This window comes from Polyodon spathula, chromosome 24, assembly GCF_017654505.1.
Source record: "Polyodon spathula isolate WHYD16114869_AA chromosome 24, ASM1765450v1, whole genome shotgun sequence".
NCBI classification, from domain to species: Eukaryota; Metazoa; Chordata; class Actinopteri; order Acipenseriformes; family Polyodontidae; genus Polyodon; species Polyodon spathula.
In genome coordinates this window covers 3,594,734-3,618,677 of record NC_054557.1, presented here as the reverse complement: position 1 = coordinate 3,618,677, position 23,944 = coordinate 3,594,734, and the positions used below count along the sequence as shown (strand labels likewise).

General features: G+C 42.1%; 1 protein-coding gene across 1 annotated transcript in view; it reads right to left on the bottom strand.

Annotated features, from left to right (window-relative positions):
- Window positions 1-23,944, bottom strand: part of LOC121299327 (leucine-rich repeat-containing protein 49-like) — a 212,292-nt gene that overhangs the window by 63,950 nt on the left and 124,398 nt on the right. The window contains exon 11 of the mRNA XM_041227018.1: window positions 10,984-11,067. Within this exon, the coding sequence (XP_041082952.1) occupies window positions 10,984-11,067 (84 nt within the window). The remainder of the gene's footprint in view (window positions 1-10,983; window positions 11,068-23,944) is intronic.

The following is a 23,944-nucleotide window of genomic DNA, read 5'->3' as shown; positions in this document are numbered from 1 at the left end:
CAGCAACATCTGTGAGATATGGTGCATTTGATGCTCTAACGTTTATAATGCTAAATGCAGTCAATTAATCTTCCTATGGTATTATACACCATCATAATCAATCGGATCACTCCGTGGTCATACAATATGTCACGATACACTACGGCTTTTGATTTTTGTGTAGTGCAAATTATCGCTCTAATATGACAGAGGCTACTAAACTAAATGGATATATTATATAGATCAACAATAAATATGTAAAAAAGATCTAAAAATAAAAATAAATATGTATGTACAAGTATCTGGCACACGTTTTGGTATCTCTACACTGCTCCAGGGTCACAAGAAAAACATTTTTTAGGTGACGCGATACTAGAGAGCAGTAAATTGGCAGCAACAGTAAGTAGAACATTTTAGTTTACTCTACGATAATTTTCTACCTAATTTATTTTCAGCAAGATCTTTACTTTTCAATCTACCCAAAGGATGGGCTGTTTTAAAATTGTGATTGTGCATCAAGGATCTGGAGAACACATTTGTGATTCATTACAAAACCAATCTCACTGCAGGAGATCCACTGACTGCCATGGAACCCTCATTATTCAGCCCTCAGACACTGTTCCCATACTTATAAGGTTCCTATAGTAAAAGCATAGCGAAACCATGGTAAAGCATTGGTAAGCATGGCAAAGATTAGATAGATGTGGTAAAGCATATAAAAAAGCATGGCAAACTATGGTAAATGCATTGTATAACCATGGAAAAACTGCTAAATTATTGTGCACATTTAATGTGGTAAACTTTTATAAGGTTTTAGCCATAACTGTAAAACACACAATGGCATAATATCTAGTGATTTCCATTACATGAGAGTAGGTGTCAAAACTTCATGCTGATATTGGACTCAGCTTTCGCCAAGATAAACACCAACTAAGACAAAGCTTCTTTTACTGTATTCAGAAGCTCTTGGCCATTTAACTCCAGACGTGTGCCCATCTAAGAGTAGTTGTTATTATACCATTACAACTGTGTCAAAGTCAGACAACATCAATAGGGGTAAAATAGACAAAGTAGTTATTTGCAAAGAGAACTTCTAAAAGATAAAAAAACAGATACAAATGTGAACAGAGATATTTGGACAGTGCAGAGAACCCCAATGATAATTATGGAAATTCCATAGTTTTACCATGATAGCCTACTTGAATCAAAACCAGTCTTTTCTTAAATATTCAATAGGTTTATATTAACCATTTCCATGTCTTTTGAAACAAAATGTTGCATGAATTAGACAAACAATGAGTAATTGAGATTCAGGGTATGTGAAAACGTAAGTGAACCCCTGGTTTTATCAGCTCAAGGGGATACTTAGAATCAGGTGTTTAAATAATTAGGTAGATATTCAGGGGTGAGTTTATATAGGGTGGGGCCTCCCAAAGATCAGAAACTTTGTGAGTTTGGTCTTCACCATACAGGTGTGTGAAAACACGTCATGCCACGATCAAAAGAAATCTCTGAGGACCTCAGAAAAACAATTATTGATGCTCATCAGTCTAGAAAGGGTTACAAAACCATTTCTAAGGATTTGGGGCTCCACCAATCCACTGTCAGACAGATCTACAAATGGAGAAAGTTCAAGACCACAGTTGCTCTACCCAGGAACGGTCATCCTACCAACATCTCTCTAAGAACAAACTGGAATAACATCAAGGAAGTCACAAAGAACCCCAGAGTAGCATTCAAGGATCTGTAGGCCACTCTCGCCTTGGCTAATGTGAGTGTTCATGACTCAACTATTACAAAAAGACTGAACAAGAATGGTGTTCATAGAAGGATAGCCAGAAGGAAACCACTGCTCTCTACAAAGAACATTGCTGCCCATCTGAAGTTCACCAAAGAGCAAATAGATGATCCACAAGACGTCTGGAACAATGTTCGCTGGACAAAAGAGTCAAATGTAGAACTTTCTGGCCTCAAAGAGAAACGCTATGCTTGGCGAAAACCAAACACTGCATGGGAGTGTGATGGTTTGGGGCTGCTTTGCTGCCTCAGGACCTGGACGGCTTACCATCATTGACACAACTATGAATTCTGCATTGTATTAGAAGATTCTAGAAGAGAATGTCAGGCCATCCGTCTGTGAGCTGAAGTTGAACAGAAAGTGGGTCATGCAGCAAGACAATGATCCTAAACATATAAGCAGATCTACAAAAGAATGGCTGCACAAGAAGAAATTCCACGTTTTAAAATGGACTAGTCAAAGGCCAGACCTAAACCCCATCGAAATGTTGTGGCAGGACCTGAAGCGAGCTGTTCATGTAAGGAAGCTCTTAAATGTCACCAAGTTGAAGCAGTTTTGTAAGGAGGAATGGGCCAAAATTCCTCAAAACCGATGTGAGAGACTGACCAACACTTACAGAAAAACGCTTAGTTGAAGTCATTGCTGCTCAAGGGGGTGCCACAAGTTACTGAATCTAAATTTTCACATACTTTTTCACACATAGATATTGAATGTTGAATCATTTGTGGATAAACAAATGCTGAAAAAGTATCATGTTTTTAAATCTTTATCTATTATTAGGACTTTGATTAAGATCGAATAACATTTTAGGTTTGAAATATGTGAAATATGTGAAAATCCTAAGGGGTTCACTTTCTCAGCACTGTAAATAAATGTAAAACAACTGTGGGGTTTTGACCCCTTGGTGTTCATGTTTAGTTGACTTAAAATGCAAACATCTCATAATCTGATGTCACCACTCAGCAAGCCTTATGACACCATCATTTTGCTATTCAGCCAACACAATTTCTGTTATATGTTGCGTGTTGTGTGTTAATGTCGGTATATAGTAATTGGTACACGGGATATAAACGGGTCTGTGTAACACGGGTGTTTAAAATGTATATTTGTATTTTGTCACAAGGATTGCACAGCACTTCACGTGCAAGTAAAAAGTAATAATATGTGAGCACGGGGAATTTCACTTTATTAATTCACGTGCAGTTGTACCTCAACTCCAATTGAATGACTGATTAGCAATTGAGTCAGTGTACAGCTGCATAAAAGCTGCATGTTTTCACCCACTCGTGGTTGTGTGTTCGGTGAGTGGAGAACGGGACAGGAGATGGAGGTAATAATTGTGATCATAAATAATAGAAGTAAAATATCTGCTCACCGTGTTTTGTTTAGTGTTAGTCCATTTTGTTTGTCTATTTATTTTGGCGAATGTGCCGTGTCCTGTTTTTGTTTGTTGCAATTGTTTATTTTCTGTCTGTTCTGTTCACTCATTAAATGCTGAGCAAAGCCATTCGCTCAGCTCCACCAAAATCCATCTCTTTCTTTGTTTATTTTCCTGTTTCTGGTCGGACGTCCCCCACTTCGACTATCTTTGTGACATGTGGTGTCATCGTGGTATTACCAGCACCACCAAGACGCCAACCAGAGCAGGGACCGCAGTTTTTTTGGGAAAAAAAAGACGTTTGGTTTTTTTTGTGTGTGGGGGAAAAAAAAGAAAAAAAGTGTTTTTGTATTACAAAAAAATAAAATAAAAAGAAAGAAAGAAATGGCGAGAAGCAGGAGAGGAAAGCGGCAGCAACGATTGCAGGAGGAGGACTAGAACTAGATCCCAGGAGAGAGGAAACAGAGCCTTCCCGTCATCTGAGGAGATGCTGGACAGGGTGTCAGACCCGGAGTGGAGCGGAGAGGACCTCCCACTGGTTGTTGACCTGCTGTGGGCAAGAGATGGAGAACGTTGGGAACGCTGGGAACAACATTTCTACCCAGTGCCCTTCGTGAACCCAGCAGCCGTGGTGATAAACTACTTGGCTGCCGACATGGGACTGCCCCAGCAGGCTGCATTCCAAGTGGGAGGAGCCACGTCTACCTGCATCCTCAATGGGCTGAAGGGAGACGACATGCAGCTCCCATCTCCACCAGCAGAGGAAGAATGCCTGTTTCGCCTCCAGAGCCAGAGGGAGAGGAGCCGTCTACAGCGCCAGAGGGAGAGAAGCCGTTGCTGCCGTCTCCAGCGCCAGAGGGAGAGGTCCCACCGCTGTCTCCCGAGCAGGAGGGAGAGCCACACCAGGCCCCTGCAAGTGAGGGAGAGCCGCACCAGTCCCCTGCAAGTGAAGGAGAGCTGCACCAGTCCCCTGTAACAAGGGTAGACTACACACCACTCCCACCTCTGCCACCAGGAGACTACACGCCTCCTCCACCTTCACCGACAAGAGCAGAGCAGCAGGAGCTGCCTCTGCCTCCGCCACCTCCACTGACAGGAGCAGAGCAGCAGGAGCTGCCGCCACCTCTGTCACCTCCATCGGCAAGAGCAGAGCAGCAGGAGCTGCCTCTGCCTCCACCACCTCCACCGCCAGGAGCAGAGCAGCAGGAGCCGCCTCTGCCTCCTCCACCAGCACAGGATGAATGCCTGCTGGGTCCCTGTCCACCAGCAGAGGGTGAATGCCTGCTGGGTCCCTGTCCACCAGCAGAGGGTGAATGCCTGCTGGGTCCCTGTCCACCAGCAAAAGGTGAATGCCTGCTGGGTCCCTGTCCACCAGCAGAGGGTGAATACCTGCTGGGTCCCTTTCCACCAGCAGAGGATGAATACCTGCTAGTATCACTTCCCCCACCAGCAGAGGATGAATGCCTGCTGGTATCACTTCCCCTACCAGCGGAGGATGAATGCCTGCTGGTATCACTTCCCCCACCATCACGAGGAGAGGAGCTGGAGCTGCCTCAGCCTCCATCACCATCAGGGGAAGAGGAGCAGGAGCTGCCTCTCCCTTCACTAGAAGGACCAGGACTAGATGCTGGCGGTGCTCAGCAGCCCTTGCATAGGCTGCTGAGGGAAGCACAGGGAAGAACTGCCCGGCCGCAGTGGCTGAGAAGAGGGCCAACACCCACACCCCAGCTTGTCCTGTCTGCCTGCCTCGCTTCACCCAAGGATGCCTGCCACGCTTCGCCCAAGGATGCCTGCCTGGCATCGCCTGGGGCTACCTGTCGCGCCGCATCGCCTGGGGTTGCCTGTCACTCTGCATCGCCTGGGGTCGCTGGAACTGCTTAGCCAGGGGTTGCAGTCAGCTCTGCTTGGTTTCAGGGGTCAGTGTGGCCAGAGCCCCACCAGAGGGAGTTGCCGGCTATGAAAAAGGGGGGAGAGGAAGGGAGACCACCTTTCCCCACAGCAGTTTCGCTGCAGGAGTTCTGGGGGCTGGAGTCCCCCCAGAGGGAGCTGCCGCCTATAAAGGGGGGACAGGTCAGGAGACCACCTTCCTGCACAGCAGTTTCGCTGCCAGAGATCTTGGGGGTCTGACCACCAACCCCAGCAGCTTTTCCTCTGCTGGACTTGCCCTGGCTGAAGGAGTCAGTCTGGGAGCTGTCAGCACGTCTGCTGACAGCCGTACCATTGGCAGCATTTCCGCTGCCAGTGGTTCAGTGGGAGGAGAGATTTGCCCCATTGTCAGCACGTCTGCTGACAGCATGGCCAGTAGCAGCCTGGCTACTGGCAACATTGCCGCCCATCAACCCCTTAAAGTCCCTGTTCTTGGCTCAGGAGCGAGACTTTGGGGATTTTAAGGGGGGAGGTGGCCATTGAGGCCATGTGTGCTTTGCACAGGGGGGGTTATGTGATGAAGTGCCCGTCCCTGTGTGTATTTTCTGTTATATGTTGCGTGTTGTGTGTTAATGTTGGTATATAGTCATTGGTACATGGGATATAAACGGGTCTGTGTAACACAAGTGTTTAAAATGTATATTTGTATTTTGTCACGAGGATTGCATAGCACTTCACGTACAAGTAAAAAGTAATAATATGTGAGCACGGGGAATTGCACTTTATTAATTCACGTGCAGTTGTACCGTGACTCCAATTGAATGATTGATTAGCAATCGAGTCACTGTAGAGCTACATAAAAGCTACATGTTTTCACCCACTCGGGGTTGTGTGTTCAGGGAGTGGAGAACAGGATAGGAGATGGAGGTAATAAATGTAATCATAAATAATAGAAGTAAAATATCTGCTCACTGTGTTTTGTTTAATGTTAGTCCATTTTGTTTGTTTGTTTATTATGGTGAATGTGCAATGTCCTGTTTTTGTTTGTTGCAACCATTTATTTTCTGTCTGTTCTGTTCACTCATTAAATGCTGAGGGAAGCCATTCACTCAGCTCCACCAAAATCCATCTCTCTCTGTTTATTTTCCTGTTTCTGGTCGGAAAGTCCCCCACTTCAGCCGTCTTCGTGACAGTGCCCTAATAAAATCGCAAGGTATTTGTTGTTTTAATATGCTTTACCATACAGTACCTCTCTGGGCTTTACATTGCTCTATGCTTTAACTATACTTTATTACACTTTGCTATGCTTTTATTACGGGAATTTTATAAGGATGGTGGCAGGTGGGATGCAGTATCATGTTGCACAGGGAATAAATATACAGTGTTGTAGTTGGATAAACGTCACCCAAATGAAAATAAAGACTAGAAAACTAAACAAACAACAGGAAAATGATAAATGTGTGCAATTCCAACTGCAAACAATCCCTGAAATATCTGCTTGCCGGTTACAGCTATCCACATGTTCTGACTGCTGAGCTGCATGCATCTTGCACCCTTGTGCACCTGTAAGACAAAATGTACATTGCACTGCAGCAGAAACCAGTCACAATGTACATTGCACTGCAGCAGAAACCAGTCACAATGTATATTGCACTACAGCAGAAACCAGGAAAGCCTCACAGGAAAGATAGTGGGGTGACTTTTCTTTCATTCTTAAAACCTGTGTGATGAATTATTGAACTGGGCGCAAAGCAACTCCTTCAGTTTTGTAAGTCTTTTTGCTGTAGTTATAGAGGGGTGCACGTTTTTTCAATGGGCCAGTATAACCTACGGGACAAGGCACTATTTTCACATCTCACAGCTGCAGGGGGCTTAAACAGGGTTGTTTCATTTAGTTTAGAACCTCCCTCTTGAATTTAGCTAGTGGTTGGTCCTGGTTGGGGTTCTAAGTGTGTTATGCAAATATCGAGGTGAACTCTTGACTGCACTAGAAAATCATTTTCCAACGGCTTGTATTCATGGCAGAGAAACAGGACGTCACTTTTGGAACAAAACAAATGAATACAGAATGAATGTTCTAGAGTTGGTTAATTAATTTCACAAAGACATCAACTGCCTATACCCAAAGAAACATGCCCCTACATCAGGACACTGCAGTGCAGAAGCACAAAAATGCACTCAAACTGTGATGTAATGCTGTAACTGTATCTGAAAGAACTTCTACTCATGTTGTAGTATTATTAATCATAGATATGATCAGGATCCTATTTGTAAAACATAAGTAATTTTAATTCAATAAGTATATCAAAGTATAATTTAAGTTTGAAGCTGGTGTTTTATTATGTGTTTTAAACCAGAACTAAATTAAAATTTAAAACAGAGAATTACTACTTCTATTGAGTCCCACACAACCATTTCAAGTGAACAGGCTCACCGGAATCAATGCAGACAGCAATTCCAGAGGATGATGTCTTATTACACACGTCTGTTCAACATTGTTTTACGATGCTGATGTAGCTACAGTCGAATTAAGACCTACATTTTATCAATGAGTTCAGTCTGTGAAGAGCGGCAGCTGAAGAGAGCTGTTTCATTGAAATCGATCACACTCAGCATTCACATTACAAAGGCAGGCTGGTTTAAATGCAGCTGAGATCACTGAAAAGGAGTGGTGTGTGACATTAACTTCGTACAACCCCTCCAGGCTCAGGGATGGGAACGTGGGAAACTCCAACAATGTAGAGTGGAATGGTTTAGAAATTAGCAAGGTTTAACCCCAGAGTTTGCAAGCTGGTCTGACCAACGCAGCAACAAGCACCTTGACAATTCAGACCAGGGTTCATATCCGGGAGATTATCATTATTTTTCAGCTGTTTCTACTATTTAAATGTGGACTAACCTTTCTATTTAAAGGAGGCCTGCAATGGGGTTTCCTGATCGGTGGATGAAAGTTCTAATCTAAATTTAAAATGTACTTGAATTATTACTTCTTGCACAGGGAGGCCTGCTTATCTTATCCATGGTTGCTAAACAGTTAAACGTATGCAGTTCTGCGGTGTGCTGGGTTTTCTTAAAAAGCAGTGTTATATAGGTCTTAAATATGTATCTTAACTAATGCATTCTTCTTGCTGTTTAGAATCAAGTATATCATTTACTGTTTGAATTATCACATCCTGGTCATTTTTAACTAATTTGTCTTCTCTTTAAATACAGCTGGTACACCTGAGTGTAACCACTAACCTGTCCCCCTGCAACAACTCATATAAGAAATATAAAAGTAAGACATACCTAATAGAACAAATGTCATTTTTTTCCAGGGAGGACATGTTAATGATAAGGATATGGCGAAGAAGAATGGATTAATTAATATAACTAATATTTAAGACTTTTAAAACACATGTCACCAATTAAAGCAATACTAATACATATTTGCATAGATTTATAAAGCCTGTCTAGCTTTATACTAGCGATGTTGGTGGTGTAAATTAAAATGTATGAAAGGGTTAGGTCATTCTTGTTTTCATTTCTTGGCTATGGCTCTTAAATACGAAAAAAACGCAGAGAGAAAATTAACCTCAGCCTTCTCAAACTGATGGCATTCATTATCCCACTTAGAAAACACCATTTTCTGCTAATCCATGGGTAAACTACACTGTCTCTGTCACTCTGTATCTTACTGCTGTCAAACAGCACTATTTATGAAAAAGAAATCTGTCAGTGACAACAAGATAGCTATGCTTTAACATTCAGACCACACAGAGAACACTTCAGTCTAATAACACCCAATTGAGGTCCTTAGCCCCTAATCGCTGGGCTGAAGCTTCAAGGCCCATGTTGAAATTCAGCGCTTGTCAGGCGCGTCAGATCCAATTTATTTTCATACGTGCTGTTTATTTTACATTATATTTTTCAATATTTTTTTTTCAGAGTAAAACAGGTTTAAAAGACATTGAATCGCAAAAGGACACTCAGTACTGTATCTTCAGCCAAGCCCAACCCCTTGTTCGTTGTATTTTTCACATACCTCTTTATAGATGTGCATACTGATAAATCCTCTCCTGATCACTCGTTTTATCACCAAACTCCTCAATAATGAGATTCAAGTCATTATTTTACTACTATAACATCTCAAAAAACTCTGCAAATGTCTGCGATATTCTTTGAGCACTGGATGCAGAAGCAGCTATCTCCTTTTTCTTTATGTCCGTGTTACCTCTGTAGTGCATGAGGCTATGAGATACACCTTTTTTTTTCAGCTTCATTCAGCTCCTATCGGTCTTACCTAGCCATTAAAAGGTTTTCTCGGCTTTTTCCAGAGAAAAAACAACTAGAGACCTGTGCTTTATGTCTTTTTGATGATGTCGGACAGGGTAAAATTGTAATCTTGGACCGCAAAGTGTTAAGGCCATAGTGCAGAGTTTACACAGGCCTTAAAATTGCCCTGTATGTATCATGACACTTTTGGCAAGGTAAGGCGGTGTTAGCACTGTCAAAATGCGCTCTGACGTGCAATGCGCTCTGCCTCGCATTAGCCATGCACTTTAAGGCATGTCAAGCCTTAATTATATGCATGGGCCAATTGTAGGTGGGGGCTCATTTGTAAATTAAGTCTGATATTAAAATGAGATTTATGTAGTGGTATAACAACTACGCCGGCTCTAAAAGGGTCCACAAATAAGTCTGATTTCAAATTGGTCTTATTTGGGCACAAAGAAAAAGTCAAAAAGTATCCACAGGAAAGAGCATTTTGGCAGCAGTCATAAGGGATTTCTTATGACGGAGAGTGCAGGCTTCTAACCTTCCTGAACAACCCAGGAACAGAGGGTGAGTACTGAGAAGGGAGATTATTTAGGGTTTGCATTACACTGTGTAACAAAAAAATCCAAATTAACATGTATTTATACTAAAGTAATACAAAGATGACTACAAAAGATTTAGAAGTGAGTAGTTTTTCGAGATTTACAATTATACTGTAAATACAGTATAATCGTAAATCTCAAAAAACTACTCACTTCTAAATCTTTTATAGTCATCTTTGTATTACTTTAGTATAAATACATGTTAATTTGGATTCATATGTTGTTTTTTTCTACTTTATGTGAACGAAAAGACACCCATTTGCCCATTTTCCCATTGGAAATAGTGATATTTTGAAATATCACTGTCCTGGTCACAAAAGCAAAGTTTGTGGGGAATAATAGTCATTTTCTATACTTTTGAGGCATAAGCAATTAGGAAATAACACTTACTACCCAGGAACAAAAATTGTGTTACATAGTGTTATCCTTTTTGAACTCCCTGGGGATGAAATTAATTAATTGTATTTATTGTATTATAAACTTGCTTCATTAAGTTATCCTTTTCATTGTGTATATTTGGTTTTATCTGTCGTATTATAATAATAATATGATATGAAGTCAAAACACTTAGTCAACACAGGTCATTTCTGCCTCTCCAGATGAGCTACCCAAACTTTAGTGGGTTAAAACCTGTACATTTTATTAAAAACACAGGTTAGCCCATTTTGAACTGTCATTTCTGCCTCTCCAAATGACCTACCTACTGTTCAATTGAGGCTACCCATTTGGAGGGGAAGCGCTATTTTTCAGATTAGTCTGTTAATCTGTGCTACAGGTAGCCCATTTTGAGCACCAACGCAACACATTTAAGCATTGAAATTAGGCGACGCTGTACCTCATTAATTTTGGACCAATTAATACATTCAGGTTGGGGTCAAATTTGTGCTGCAGCAGAGCGCTACTTTCCACTCTGCCAATTTAGCGCTGGGTTAGTTTTCTAAGAAGTAGGGTTGTAGATGAGAGTGAGTATTGGATATAGAATGGAATTAGACTTCACCGGACCCCTTTGAACATAACACAGTCCTAGCTGCTGTTGAGTTCATTATACATTAGGAAACTGTTTTGTGAAAATAAGCACGACAGTATTGAGAGATATACAGTACCTTTTGAATGGCTTGTTTGTGTCCCTCCTTCTTCTTCTCTTCCTCCTTTCTTGCTATGACTGATGCCATGCGGCGTTCTTCGTCCTAAAGGGCAGAATGTAAGATGTGTAAGAACAGATTCAAATATGAGATCTGACTGATTATTTTATCATTCAAATCCAATGATAGAACGACACTGTTCCAAATTATGCAGATCCAGAGCTTGATCTAAGAAAAGTAATTCATTGAATTCAGCAGTTAAATATAGGTTTAAACATGCTTTCTTTTCCATATATTGTATTTGTTATATAACAAGCATTACTGAATTAGGTTTAGTCTATTGGACATTAACCATGTAGAGTGCAGGGGGTAATGAGATCTGGAGCTTGATCATTCAAATCATTTACATGTATACACCTGCGGGCAAGGGAGGATAAATGACGGGGTTGATCTGTCTAACAAAACCACAGCAACCCTTACTGGGCCTCGCCTGTAGGGTTCACTAACTTGGTAAGATCCACTACTTTTGTTTGTTGAGTGAAAAGATGCAAACAGAAACAGAGTTTCAGTTCTCCAGCGACAGCGAGTGGAAGCGACAGCGAGTGGGAGAAGTACAGGCGTGGAAAAGTACAGAGCAGTTTCGAAGCAGAAAGGAGAAATTGCATCTTGAATTGCTTTAATCAGAAAACAGGGGACATTGGGGAATCACAGCAGCAGCTCAAAGTCAAACAGCCGCGTGTGTTTTTCTGATAACAAACAAGCTGAAACTCGGAGCAGCTGATTCAAATTCAGCGTCGTTTTGAGACACGGGCGAGGGGAGGAGCCGACAGCACAGCAGAACAACGCAGTTAAACGAGGCAGTCTTCCCAGCGACAGCGAGTGGAAGCCACAGCGAGTGGGAGAAGTACAGGCGTGGAAAAGTACAGAGCAGTTTCGAAGCAGAAAGGAGAAATTGCATCTTGAATTGCTTTAATCAGAAAACAGGGGACATTGGGGAAACACAGCAGCAGCTCAAAGTCAAACAGCCGCGTGTGTTTTTCTGATAACAAACAAGCTGAATCTCGGAGCAGCTGATTCAAATTCAGCGTCGTTTTGAGACACGGGCGAGGGGAGGAGCCGACAGCACAGCAGAACAACGCAGTTAAACGAGGCAGTCTTCCCAGCGACAGCGAGTGGAAGCGACAGCGAGTGGGAGAAGTACAGGCGTGGAAAAGTACAGAGCAGTTTCGAAGCAGTTTGAAAGCAGGTTGACGGCTGCAGAAGAAACTAAACTAAAAAAAAAAAAAAAAAAAAAAACCTCAACATGGTCTTCAAGCCAGTAATCTGTGACACCTGCTCGCTGTGGGAAATCCGAGAAAACCCAGCGGAGCTAAACCAAGTGTGCCTAAAGTGCCGCGCGATCCAGGATTTGCATAAACTAGTAAGTATGCTAGAAATGGAGCTGGAGGAAGTGAGACAGCAACAGGATCTTGAGGAACTGGCACACCCACAATTCATGGAAGTCTGCATCACCCCTAACAGACTGAAAGCCACCAGGGAGATAGAAGGTCAGAACAGCTGGGTTCAGGTAGGCAGAAGCAGGGAAAAAAAGAAACTTCGTCAAACACAACCACCAGAAATCAAAACAACCAACAGATTTGAGTCACTTCAGAATTTTGATGAGCAGAACCAACAACAAGAGAATGAAAGGAACAACATCCAGGACCCTATTGACAGTGGTGACCAGACAGCAAAAAGAAGGGAGGTCATGATTGTTGGGGACTCCATATTGAGAAACACAGCAAGTTCAGTTCGCAGTTTGGACCCCCTTACTACAACAGTGTGCTGCCTTCCGGGAGCCTCGGTCAAGCACATCACTGAGAACGTGGACAGGCTCCTAGAACGAACAGGAGACGACCCGGTAGTAGTCGTCCACATCGGTACAAACAACATTGGAAGAGACAGACCAAAATCCCTGCAAAACAAATTCAGAGAGCTAGGAAGGAAATTAAAAGAGAAAACCAAAACTGTGGTATTTTCTGGTATACTACCCGCACCTTGCAAAGGACCATATGGACAGCTGGAAATAATTAATCAAAACGCATGGCTGAAGACGTGGTGCACACGGGAAGGCTTCACCTATCTTGATCACTGGACCACATTCTACAACGAGGACTATCTGTATAGACGGGATGGACTGCATTTAAATAACAAGGGAACTAGTCTACTCGGAGAAAAGATCCTCGAGCAGGTTCGGAAGCATTTAAACTAGAAAGGAAGGGGGGAGAAATCAACAAAAAAACAGAAGGGAGACCGCATCAAAACAAGAACAACAACTCAGGTAAGACAACCATTAAATGTATTTATCTAAATGCTAGAAGTATCAGAAACAAAATTCTAGAACTTGAAGCTACTGCACTAACAGGTAACTATGATGTGATAGGTGTTACAGAAACGTGGTTATCTGAGAGTGATGGGGACGAATATAATATTTGTGGGTATACACTGTATAGGAAAGACAGGCAGGACAGAAGAGGAGGAGGGGTAGCGCTATACATAAGAAACAGTCTTGAAGCCCAGGTGTTAAACCTGGACAAAGAAAATAAAACCGAATCAATATGGGTCAGAATAACAGACAAAAATTCAAAAGGCATAATAATAGGAGCATGCTATAGACCGCCAGATTCAGACGGTGAGCACAATAATCTGTTATACAATGACATTAGAAATGTGTGTAGCAAAGGAGAAGCCATACTAATGGGGGATTTCAACTTCCCCCAAATAAAATGGGAAAACCCGGTGGGTAGCGCGAAGGATGAAATAGAAATGGTGGAAATGACAAATGACTGCTTCCTAACACAATTTGTGAAGGCACCCACTAGAGGGGAGGCATGCCTTGATTTAGTCTTTTCAAATAACGAAGATAGAATAACTAAAACAGAGGTCAGAGAACCACTGGCAAACTCAGACCATAACATGGTCTCATTTGAAGTGTTTTTTAAATCCCCAAAAGTAAAGACTAAAGTTAAGGTTTACAATTTTAGAAAAGCAAACTATGAAGGTATGAAACAGAGACTAACAGAAGTAGATTGGAGTAAAATAGAGAAAACACCCACAGAAGAAGGATGGTTGTTCTTCAAAAATGTAGTACTAGAGGCGCAAAACAATTACATCCCTAAAGTAGACAAATCTAAATGTAAAACTAAATTGCCAAAATGGTTTAATAGATCAATTAAAAAAAATATTCAGCGAAAAAAGGCACTTTACAGAGCATTAAAAAAGGACCGAAAAGAAAGTACGCAGAAAGAGTACACGGAACTGCAAACGCAAGTCAAAAAGGAAGTTAGAAAGGCCAAGAGAGAAATAGAAATGAACATTGCTAAGGGAGCTAAAACCAATTCCAAAATGTTTTTCCAATATTACAACAGCAAGAGAACATTCAAAGAGGAGATTAAATGTTTAAGAGATACAAATGGCAAAATCGTAGAGGAAGAAAAAAAAAATAGCAAATATGTTAAATGATTACTTTTCACAAGTTTTTACAAAGGAAGATACTGACAACATGCCCCACATGTCATCCAGTTCCTATCCAGTTTTAAATAACTTTAGCATAACTGAGGCAGAAGTGTTAAAGGGACTAGGAGCTCTTAAAATAAACAAATCCCCTGGGCCGGATGAGATCCTCCCAGTAGTACTCAAAGAAATGAAAGAAGTAATTTACAAACCGCTAACCAAGATCATGCAGCAGTCTCTTGACACAGGGGTGGTACCGACAGACTGACACAGGGAGTGGTAACGACAGACTGGAAAATTGCAAACGTAATACCGATCCACAAAAAGGGAAACAAAACTGAACCAGGTAACTACAGACCAGTAAGCCTGACTTCTATTATATGCAAACTTATGGAAACTATAATAAGATCCAAAATGGAAAATTACCTATATGGTAACAGGGTACTGGGAGACAGTCAACATGGTTTTAGGAAAGGGAGATCGTGCCTAACTAACTTGCTTGATTTTTTTGAGGATGCAACATCGATAATGGATAATTGCAAAGCATATGACATGGTTTATTTAGATTTCCAGAAAGCTTTTGACAAAGTCCCGCACAAAAGATTAATTCTCAAACTGAACGCAGTTGGGATTCAAGGAAACACATGTACATGGATTAGGGAGTGGTTAACATGTAGAAAACAGAAAGTACTGATTAGAGGAAAAACCTCAGAATGGAGTGTGGTAACCAGCGGTGTACCACAGGGATCAGTATTAGGTCCTCTGCTATTCCTAATCTACATTAATGATTTAGATTCTGGTATAGTAAGCAAACTTGTTAAATTTGCAGACGACACAAAAGTAGGAGGAGTGGCAAACACTGTTGCAGCAGCAAAGGTCATTCAAAATGATCTAGACAAGATTCAGAACTGGGCAGACACATGGCAAATGACATTTAATAGAGAAAAGTGTAAGGTACTGCACGCAGGAAATAAAAATGTACATTATAAATATCATATGGGAGATATTGAAATTGGAGAAGGAATCTATGAAAAAGACCTAGGAGTTTTTGTTGACTCAGAAATGTCTTCATCTAGGCAATGTGGGGAAGCTATAAAAAAGGCTAACAAGATGCTCGGATACATTGTGAAAAGTGTTGAATTTAAATCAAGGGAAGTAATGTTAAAACTGTACAATGCACTTGTAAGACCTCATCTTGAATATTGTGTGCAGTTCTGGTCACCTCGCTATAAAAAAGATATTGCTGCTCTAGAAAGAGTGCAAAGAAGAGCGACCAGAATTATTCCGGGCTTAAAAGGCATGTCATATGCAGACAGGCTAAAAGAATTGAATCTATTCAGTCTTGAACAAAGAAGACTACGTGGCGACCTAATTCAAGCATTCAAAATTCTAAAAGGTATTGACAGTGTCGACCCAAGGGACTTTTTCAGCCTGAAAAAAGAAACAAGGACCAGGGGTCACAAATGGAGTTTAGAAAAAGGGGCATTCAGAACAGAAAATAGGAGACACTTTTTTACACAGAGAATTGTGAGGGTCTGGAATCAACTCCCCAATAATGTTGTTGAAGCTGACACCCTGGGATCCTTCAAGAAGCTGCTTGATGAGATTTTGGGATCAATAAGCTACTAACAACCAAACGAGCAAGATGGGCCGAATGGCCTCCTCTCGTTTGTAAACTTTCTTATGTTCTTATGTTCTTATGTTCTAATACAAGGATTGCAGCGGTTGGCCATTTCAAATTGGGAGAAAACAGGGGTAAGATGATTAGAGATTAAGATAGTTAAGTAAAAACAATAGAAGATGGGCTACATTGTAAAATGTTGTACCTTTATATTGTTATAGTTCATGTTACTGAGGGGATGATTTCTTGTTTATTTAGATCTGCTTCTTCTTATATCATTAAACCCCAAGGTCAGGACTAATCCTGTATTTTGAAATGTAAAAAGAAAATTTAAAAAGGCATTTTTAAATGTGTTTTGTACTGGGTGACATCTGGAAATAAGAACTGTTGATTCTCAGGAACGACACTAACCGACAAGCAGCTGATGTGAGTAGAAAGTGGTCTTCCCCTTTCCTAGTGATCCTTTAAAAATACATCTTAATTAGCAGTATGGTCAGTGGGGCTATCCCAGTGAACAAAAACACTTTAAAAAGACTAAGAAACTAAAGGCAGCAAGAAAGGCTTGGAATGCACTGAGAGGGAGGATCTTGTAGAATCAACAAGCAGGTCAGAAATACAGTTCTATAAGGTCTGTAATTGAGCATGTGGAGAAGACCACAATCCCAAGTCTGGCAGAGATCGGATGGTAAGCAGGTTCACAATGGTTAACCACAGCCTTTCCTTACTGCATGGGCTCTGAAGCCACAGAAAGTGGTTAGCTCAGTCTCACTTTTAATCGCATTCCTATTGTTTTGTTCACATTCAGTTTGTAATGTCAAGCCATACTGAAGATTATACAGACTGGGGGCACCATGGGTGCCAAAATCGTAGCCTTAACTGTGAAGAATAAAACGTTGTTATTGGTTAGGTGATAACATTGCTTTATTATGCTTCAAATTACAACATTACAAATAATTTAAACTTGATAAAACATAGTTGCTGATTATTTTTTAAACATTGAAAATCAAACTGTGATGAGTCAAAGGGTTTTCGGTCTGTGATTCAGCCTCCCGACAGTAGGTGGCATCAAACCAACTCGGGACTTCCCTTACCAAGATCTCGTGACCATGGCAAAAGTCATCTTTTGAGGGGCGGCACCTTGGTGAGGGGCGGAAGTACGAGTATGTAAATTCCAGCCACTGGAGTCAAGTGAAGGATAAGGACACGTGTCGGTTGGGGATTGGTGTTCCACTGACTACAGAGGCGGGACATTACATACTAAAGGGAACGTACTACTGTGTTCGGGGTTGGTCCGAAAGTAAAGTAGGAGGAGTAACGGGTGGAGGGAGAGACTGGTTTTGTGCAGCGGGCGGGTTTTTTTTGAAATACTAACATTTCTTTTGTCTTTTTTTTGTTTATGTATGGTCACCACGAAGACAAATTAAAGACGAGTCATCAGTTTGTTTTGGATTTCACCCCTGCACTCCTTCCCTCACACCATTTTGTTTTTTTGTTTGTTATTTAATCCTTTTTGTTGTGTATAGAAAATAAAAATAAATTATTTTATTTCTGTACACATAAATTACTGTCTGGACATTCCATTTAATACACTCTCGCCTCACACGTGGTGTCAGAAGTGAAAATGGATCCAGCTACAGTTTTGACAATGTTTAGGGAGCAGGAGGAGAAGCGAGAGGAGAGAGAGACACGGCACCTGGAACAGCTCGCCCAGTTCTTGGGACAGCTGGTAGAAAAACTATCAATATCAACATCAGAGAGAGCGGTTGCCCGGATGTTTGCAGCTCAGCCTAATCTTCAGAAGATGACCTCGGAAGATGATCCCGAGGCTTTCTTGATTACGTTTGAGAGAGTGGCAGAGGCTGCAGAGTGGCCTAGGGAACACTGGGCCATGAAATTGGCACCCTGCCTGACAGGGGAAGCTCAGGCAGCGTATCGAGCCCTGACGGCCACGAATGCAGGGGACTATGTTAAAGTTAAAGAAGCCATTCTCTCACGCCTCGGGATCACGGAGGAAACATACCGGCGCCGTTTTCGGGAATACCAGCTGTCCAAGGGGATGCGGCCCCGGGTTGCGGGACAATATCTTTTAGATCAGTGCACCCGGTGGCTGCGGCCAGAAGAACATACACCCCAAGAACTGGTGCAGAAAATAGTTATAGAACAGTTTGCGTCTATACTACCGCCAGGGAATCGAGAGTGGATTAAGAGGAATAGACCTACCACTCTCGAGGATGCCCTCCTCCTGGCGGAGGCCTACGAAGACGCAAACGAAGGTGCCGGGTCAGACCCCACTCCTGCCCCTAAACTAACTCGGACCAACCAACCAATGAAGCCCAGAGGGGGTAACCGGACCTTCAGACCATGGAGGTCGAGGTTAGCCCCATCCTGGGCGAGAGAGAATCCCCCTAACCTGCCGGTCGCGGACTCGCAGGACAGATTAACTCCGTTGATGCCTCCTAACCAAGTGTGCTACCAATGTAATGAGCCTGGACACATTGCCAGGAATTGTCCAGTAATAAAGGTGGACCTGGCGACAAGATCCTGGTCAGCAGTAACAGGTAGGAACACTGGGGAATGTCGGGAGGGCCCTTATCAGTTAAGAGTACAGGTCGGGGGAAAGAGTACTTACGCATTTGCGGACTCTGGGTGTGCACAAACATTGATTCGGCAAGCTCTCTTGGATGGGGTAGCCTGGGAGCCACAGGGTAAAGTGGCTATCTCCTGTATTCATGGAGAAACTCGGGTTTATCCCACCACTAAAGTTAGACTTATTGTAGGTGATTATTCAGCTTGCGTTAAAGTGGCTGTAGCGCAATGTTTACCATACCCTGTTCTCCTGGGAAGAGACTGGCCGTTTTTTGATCGTATTTTAGGTCGGGAAATGGTCTTAGTTTCTACCAGGGGACAATTAAAGCAACAGGAGAAAACAATTGGCGAGATTTTTCCGTTGCAATCCGACCTGTTTAACCCTAAAATCCGCCCAAGAAAAACAAAAAGAGAGCGTCGGGTGGAAAAATATGAGGGAACTCTGAGACGACAAGGGGAGGGGTCTGACACAAAAGTAAACCAATCGTTGAAACGGCAAGGAAAGGGAGTAGGTATTCAGTGTAACCGGGGCTGCGAGGTTACTGAGGTGGAAGGTCATGTAATAAAAGACACTCCTCTCTGTGTACCTAACCATTGGGACCGAGATATTGACTTGGGATATGAACAACAAAATGATCCCACGTTACAGTATGCTTGGAAACGGGTTAGATATATCGAGGGGAAGGATATGCAGGAAGGACAACCGGTGGTATTTCCGCATTTTTCTGTATCTGGGCACTTATTATATAGAATAACCCGGGCTCCCGGGACGGGACAGCTCGTAAAACAGTTATTGGTTCCTAGGCCTTTTCAGTCAGAAATCATGAGATTGGCGCATGACATTCCATTTTCAGGTCATTTGGGAACTGAAAAGACTCAGGAACGAATTCTGGCCCGGTTTTTTTGGCCTGGGGTTTATGGTCTTGTGCGGAAGTATGTATCGGAGTGTCCTGAATGTCAATTAGCTGCCCCTAAGTCAGTTCGCCCCGCACCTCTGGTTCCACTTCCAATTATTGGGGTACCGTTTGAAAGGATTGGTGTAGATTTAGTAGGCCCTCTGGAGGGAACAGAGTCAGGATATCGGTATATTTTAGTAGTAGTGGACTACGCAACGAGATATCCAGAAGCTGTTCCCTTACGCTCTATGAATGCAATAGCTGTAGCGAATGAATTGGTAAAAATATTCTCTAGGGTGGGAATCCCGAAAGAAATTCTCACTGATCAGGGCACTAATTTTATGTCAGACTGTATTCAGCAACTATATAAATTATTGAAAATTCGTTCAATTAGAACCTCAGTTTTTCATCCACAAACGGATGGGCTTGTTGAACGATTTAATCAGACTTTGAAAAATATGTTGCGCCGCTTTGTAGATCAAGAAAAACGCAATTGGGCTAAACTGCTTCCCTACTTGCTCTTTGCAGTTCGCGAGGTACCACAATCCTCAACGGGGTTTTCCCCGTTTGAGCTCTTGTACGGTCGGCAGCCGCGGGGTATCTTGGATCTCATAAGAGAAGGCTGGGAAGAACAGTCAAAGGAGTCTAAAAATGTAGTAAAATACGTGTTGCAGTTACGCGATCGCTTAGAATTAGTCGGTCGATTGGCACATGACAATCTCAAAGCGGCACAGCAGAAGCAGCAACAAAGCTACAATAAAAATGCAAGAATTCGGAACTTTCGACCTGGAGATAAAGTGTTGTTATTGTTGCCCTCATCGGAATCTAAGTTGTTTGCTAAATGGCAGGGTCCCTTTCAGGTTATTCGAGCAATTGGTAAAGTCAATTATGAGATCCGACAGCCTGGGCGTCGGAAAGAAAGTCAAATTTATCATGTTAATCTCCTGAAACCGTGGAAAGAACGGGAAGTCCATTTTATATCTCCTGTACAGGAGGGAGAGGATTTTGGACCCTCAATTGAGTCAGAGTCAGCAATTGAGGTCCCGATGGGGGAACAATTAACTCCTGATCAGCGTGAAGAGGTAAGCAATCTAATTAAAATGTTCAGTGATGTGTTTTCTAACGTGCCTGGAAGAACGCATTTGATCGAACATGCTATTATCACTCCGCCAGGTCTAAGAGTTAGACAGAGACCGTATCGCATTCCAGAGAGTCGGAGAGATTCTGTTCGAAGGGAGGTGGAGTGTATGTTGAAACTTGGGGTAATTGAACCTTCCCGAAGTGAGTGGTGTAGCCCAATAGTACCAATAGACAAGCCAGATGGGTCACTACGATTATGTATCGATTTTAGGAGGGTGAATGCTATCTCCAAGTTTGATGCATATCCCATGCCTCGAGTAGATGAACTCTTAGACAAACTGGGGCAAGCTCGGTTTATTTCAACTCTGGATCTGACGAAAGGATATTGGCAAATTCCATTAACGAAAGCCTCTCGTGAGAAAACGGCATTTTCAACCCCAGAGGGTCTTTTTCAATTTTGTACTATGCCGTTCGGACTTCATGGAGCGCCTGCTACTTTTCAGAGACTAATGGACAGGGTTTTACAACCTCATCGAGAGTATGCAGCTGCGTATATCGATGATGTAGTCATTTATAGTTCTTCCTGGAGAGAACATTTGACTAGATTAGAAGCCGTCTTACAGTCTCTGAGGAGGGCGGGGCTCACAGCGAACATGGCAAAGTGCGCTATTGGAAAAGAAGAAACTAAATATTTAGGTTTCATAATGGGTAAGGGTAGAGTGAAACCGTTGGTTTCAAAAGTCCAGGCTTTGTTGGATTCACCGGTACCTACCACGAAAACCCAGGTGAGATCACTGTTAGGGTTGGCTGGTTATTACCGCCGCTTTATTCCACACTTTTCCACTATAGCCGCCCCTCTCACTGATCTCACTAAAAAGAACGCTCCAAATAAAGTTAAGTGGAGTGCAGAGTGTCAGACAGCCTTTGAATCTATTAAAACTAATTTGAGTCAGGCCCCAGCATTAATAAGCCCGGATTTCAGCCGAGAGTTCGTCCTGCAGACAGATGCATCGCAGACTGGTCTGGGGGCGGTTCTGTCCCAGGAGAGAGATGGTATAGAACACCCGATACTATACATCAGTCGGAAGTTACTGCCCAGAGAACAGAGGTATTCGGTAGTGGAGAAAGAATGCCTGGCAGTGAAATGGGCAGTGGAATCTTTAAAATACTATCTTCTGGGACGACCCTTTGTACTCATCACAGATCACGCTTCTTTAAAGTGGTTAGACACGATGAAGGATTCAAACGCTAGGATTACGCGGTGGTACCTGGCGCTCCAACCCTTCGCCTTTCAAATAAGGTATCGTGCGGGTAAGTTACATCAAAATGCTGATTTTTTTTCCCGGGAGGGAGGTAAAAGGGAAGGGTTAGAGGTTTCCGAGTGTTCCTTCGGCTCCACTCTGAGGGGTGGGATATGTGATGAGTCAAAGGGTTTTCGGTCTGTGATTCAGCCTCCCGACAGTAGGTGGCATCAAACCAACTCGGGACTTCCCTTACCAAGATCTCGTGACCATGGCAAAAGTCATCTTTTGAGGGGCGGCACCTTGGTGAGGGGCGGAAGTACGAGTATGTAAATTCCAGCCACTGGAGTCAAGTGAAGGATAAGGACACGTGTCAGTTGGGGATTGGTGTTCCACTGACTACAGAGGCGGGACATTACATACTAAAGGGAACGTACTACTGTGTTCGGGGTTGGTCCGAAAGAAAAAGTAGGAGGAGTAACGGGTGAAGGGAGAGACTGGTTTTGTGCAGCGGGTTTTTTTGAAATACTAACATTTCTTTTGTTTTTTTTTTGTTTATGGTCACCACGAAGACAAATTAAAGACGAGTCATCAGTTTGTTTTGGATTTCACCCCTGCACTCCTTCCCTCACACCATTTTGTTTTTTCGTTTGTTATTTAATCCTTTTTGTTGTGTATAGAAAATAAAAATAAATTATTTTATTTCTGTACACATAAATTACTGTCTGGACATTCCATTTAATACACTCTCGCCTCACACAAACTATAAATACACTTACAAACAAGTAATGGGGCAGTATAATAAATGCAGAGCAGATTTAAATATAACTCCACTTGGACCTTGAGTAGATCATTGTCTCTTTTTCAAATACATGTGAAAGATTTTAATTAAGATTTTAAATTCATAAAAAAAAGAATGACTAAATGCAATTTTAAATGATCTTAAGGCTTGCCACAGGATTAAGAGATCCAGACTGGGGTCTTGTAAAGTTCAGTTAAAACCGTTTCCATATCACTGCCTCTAACCCGAGTTTAACTTGAATCCAAATGGTGCCAACCCCTATAAGATGCTAGCCTACATTGAACAGCAGAAATGCCATACTAAGCACATAAGCACATAGGCAACACACATGTAAACAAATAAAACAAACTAAGGCTCCTCTAGTTTTAAAAAAATGGTTAAAGCTCTACTGTTTTCAAAAAATGATTGTCCATACAATCTGTACGAAGTTCTGTCTATAATTACACAAAACGCAGAAATGGAGATACAAAGGTTACTCGCAATGATCCAAACTATGCGCATGGGTTTCAGCCAGTTGAGAGAACCATGCTGAAGCTACATTGAAATCCTCTACTCCCTACTGCTGCTTTTAATACACTTCCTGGAGATTTTATAGACTTGTTGGGCAATCCAAAATGTTTGCCTAGTAAATTAACTCCCTCTTATAAAACAGGCCTCAGTTATTTACACCTCATGAGTTTATCCAGCCCAGGGCTTGTTTCCTTTCCGCGTGTAAAAGTTGCAATAACAGCCAGAAGAGTAACAGTTCAACTGCTTGTGTTTGTGCAAGTTGTTCTGTTATGGTTACAGTGTGTGGGATACCTCTATAGGATACAATTATTCACCAATTGACAAGGTATAAGAAATAAACAATATACCATCTGTTCATGTAAAATACTCTAACATACACTGCTTCCTTTCCAGAGTGCCTCAACTACAATGTTCAGATACTTACCAAGTTATTCCCTTTAACATGTGTTATGTTGTTAGGTATTAAATGAAACTGACCAAATCTGCTAAACAAATTTCAACAATGCTTTCCTTCATTTGCCCACATCTACACCAATATGAAACACCAATCTCTGACAATCGAACACGGCTCTGCCAGTGTTATTTCATATAAATCTGTTGTGATCTTACATATTTTATCTGCTAATATTTTATCTTTTTAATAAATTGTCATAGTATTTTCATAATTGTAATGTAATTTGTACATTTACCTAAATGTATCTGCACATCCCAAGCCTCAACCTGGTCATAGAGTGTTTGAGTTTTGCAGTTTTGA